The 2,800-nt window shown below is 35.5% G+C and overlaps 1 protein-coding gene across 1 annotated transcript; it reads right to left on the bottom strand.

The window, feature by feature from the left end:
• Window positions 1–141: 141 nt before the first annotated feature.
• LOC111378220 lies at window positions 142–2,318 on the bottom strand. The gene is made up of 5 exons (XM_023001387.1): window positions 2,171–2,318; window positions 2,042–2,074; window positions 1,875–1,955; window positions 644–703; window positions 142–566 (listed from the first exon to the last, which is right to left on the bottom strand). Exons 1-5 carry the CDS (start codon window positions 2,249–2,251, stop codon window positions 384–386), a joined length of 438 nt encoding a protein of 145 aa, XP_022857155.1. The 5' UTR covers window positions 2,252–2,318; the 3' UTR covers window positions 142–383.
• Window positions 2,319–2,800: the final 482 nt, after the last annotated feature.

Here is a 2,800-nt window from a genome sequence, read left to right as displayed (position 1 = left end):
GAAATACATTTCAATTTGAACCCTCTCATTTCTCTTATTCTTTTATCTTGTTCTCTAAATTTCGTACGGACGTATTTTTACAGTCTTGTTCCCTGGCAATGTAGTAGCTCTCATTTTTACATCCCAACAATGGCTGAGAACTTCACAAAATGTGTCAATCTTGCTATTATAAGAAATAATAACACAATATAACCTTTCTTAATTCATATGAAGGTCTTGATGAATACAATTTATACATATTACATTCAAAAAATTGAGCACAAGGATTTTCGACAGGTCCTTGTAAAGCTCCAACAATCCTTATTTTGCAAATTTCCACGCTCGAGTAATCGGACTGCAATAATATTTGGGTCTAATCTCTTTGATAGAATAGCATTGTGAAATTATGAAGCCAATCCATAGACATCCGCAGCAAAAGACAGCCCAACCGGATATGATCGATGAATTCTCATTTTTGGATTAGAAACATTCTTGGCAGGAACATCAGCAAGTTTCTGGTCATCCATCTTTACCGGTGTTTTCTGCATCTTATTTGATTCATCATTTCCGACAATGAACTGAAGCCCCTGGAAAGTTATAGCACGTTGTCAGCAGGGGAAACTGCAAAATATAGACTACTCAAAGCATGTTCGACACAGCTTACCTTTGTTCTGTCTTCAATCCGCAAAACTCTTGATTGTTCTAGTAGCTTAGTGTCGACATCCTGCTTTCAAAGTGGGAAAAAAGGCATTTGTCTTTGTAATTAATGGGAACGGGAAAATATAAATATGCTTCGAGGAAAGACTCACAAAGTCAACCCAGAACTTTTAATCAAGGTAAACCCAGAACTTTTAATCAAGGTAAAACCAGCCAAACATTCTCAAAGTAGGTTCAACACTAGGATTATAGAGTCCAAAACCACAAGGCTTGACATGGGCATTAACAGGATGCACATATCTAAGTTGGTCCGTCAATAACGAATAAAGTACCAGATTTCTACCAACACTGGGTGATATTCCAGAATATATGGTTGCTCTACACTATCCTGAGATTTGCTAATGTAATCAAACTAATGTTTTCAGACAAACTTTAAGCAGCCCTCTAGCCTATCTTCAGCAAACTTTCTATTAGAATCAAGACCAAGGTTGGAATCAATTCCTTCTATTTAAGGATTATAACATATCTCCCGCACCCTTCTTATTGGGGAATCTGGGCTAATTTCCAGATTCAGCCCCCGGATCCTCCTTTTCCGACAAAATATAAAGAAAAACATAGAATATGAACAATAAAAAGAACACAAGATACATGAAAAACTACAGGCCTCGAAAGACAGATTTATCCATGTGAAAAGTAGTTTAACCACACAAATATCTCACACCCCAGACCCCAAGAACACCAAGAGCTAACATACCACTAAAACCCTCTCATAGTACGTACAGGCAAAAAGGCGAGACTACAAAGGATCCCCAAGTTTCACCCCAAAGATATTCATTCCATCACTACCTTCTGAATTGAGATGAATAAAACACAAGGGAAAGCCTCTATGTATTTGGGAAAAGGAGATTCTTTTGATTTCTATTCAATGTGGGAATCATGCTAATCCTGTTAAAAGTAGGAAAGTTAAATCGTATTCTACGTGAGTTGGTAAAAATTTAATCCCTATTCTGTATAGGACAATCCTCAGTCAAATCCTCTCACTTCTGAGGGGAGATTTTTATTTTGTATATTGTAAAATTATTCACTGTACGATGCATAGAGGGAATGGCCAAGCAATATCTGAATAATATGACTCGATGTAGCAAAACTATTGTACTGCTTCGATAGCAGTTTGCAAAGGTGAATGATATAAGTTAGAGAAATAACAAATAATGAAAGATTATAAAAGCATTTCTGACCTTTATTTTTTTATCATTCGATCCACCTTTAATATTTTCGGCTACTTGGCAGAGATAATACAAACCCGAGTTAGTCTTATCCTGCAGATCATTAATCAACAGTTGCAGATACTTTCAATATATCAAGTGAAGAAAAGATCGTATATTGCAAAAAATCAAATCTTTACCTGCTTGCTTTCAAGAAGCTCAATTTTTCCTTCCTGGAATTAATCAGCAATAACGTGATATCCATAAATAACTCATATGGCAATACTATTCACCAAATCAATTGAATTTAAAGCACTTTGATAGCTTACCAAGCCGGATACCATCTCATGGATTATATTAATGTCATACCCAATCTGATTAAGATTAGATCTCACTTTGCTTACCTGCATAATATTAGTAACGGTAAGTATCAAAGATAATACATTTGTTTTGATGCAAGTTGCGTAGGAACTATTATTTTCATCTATTGAACTTCCTTACTGAGAAACCCCAAAGTTGAGCAAGCATATGAACAGAGATAAGCATTATAGGTTTGTAACTCAATCCATGCTCACACTCAATTTCATTCTTACACATGAAAGTCATCTAACAGACGGCGGAGACAAAGTTCATGAATCTTTTAAATTGTCAAGACTTCTAATTCACTTTTACTTCAAAGAAATTTGCCCAATATTTAAGTAATGGGATGTGAAGACTAAAATTACGACGTGCATAAAGCTTATAAAATATTATGATGTTCAATTGATGCAGTGCAACTAATGATATTTCTTCCACATTTAACTATTTTCTCTTTCTTTTTTTTTTTCCTGTAGTATTTTCTTTCAAATATTCTTCAGTTTTTTCTTTGTTGGTTCAGAGAGCAGACATCAATGAAAACTAAGATGTTTCTAGGGTTGGAAACGGGGCGAGTTCGGTTCGGGGCGTGGGAGCTGCCCTGC

The sequence above is a fragment of the Olea europaea genome, unplaced genomic scaffold (assembly GCF_002742605.1).
Source record: "Olea europaea var. sylvestris unplaced genomic scaffold, O_europaea_v1 scaffold1787, whole genome shotgun sequence".
NCBI lineage: Eukaryota > Viridiplantae > Streptophyta > Magnoliopsida > Lamiales > Oleaceae > Olea > Olea europaea.
This window is presented reverse-complemented; position numbering and strand designations above follow the sequence as displayed.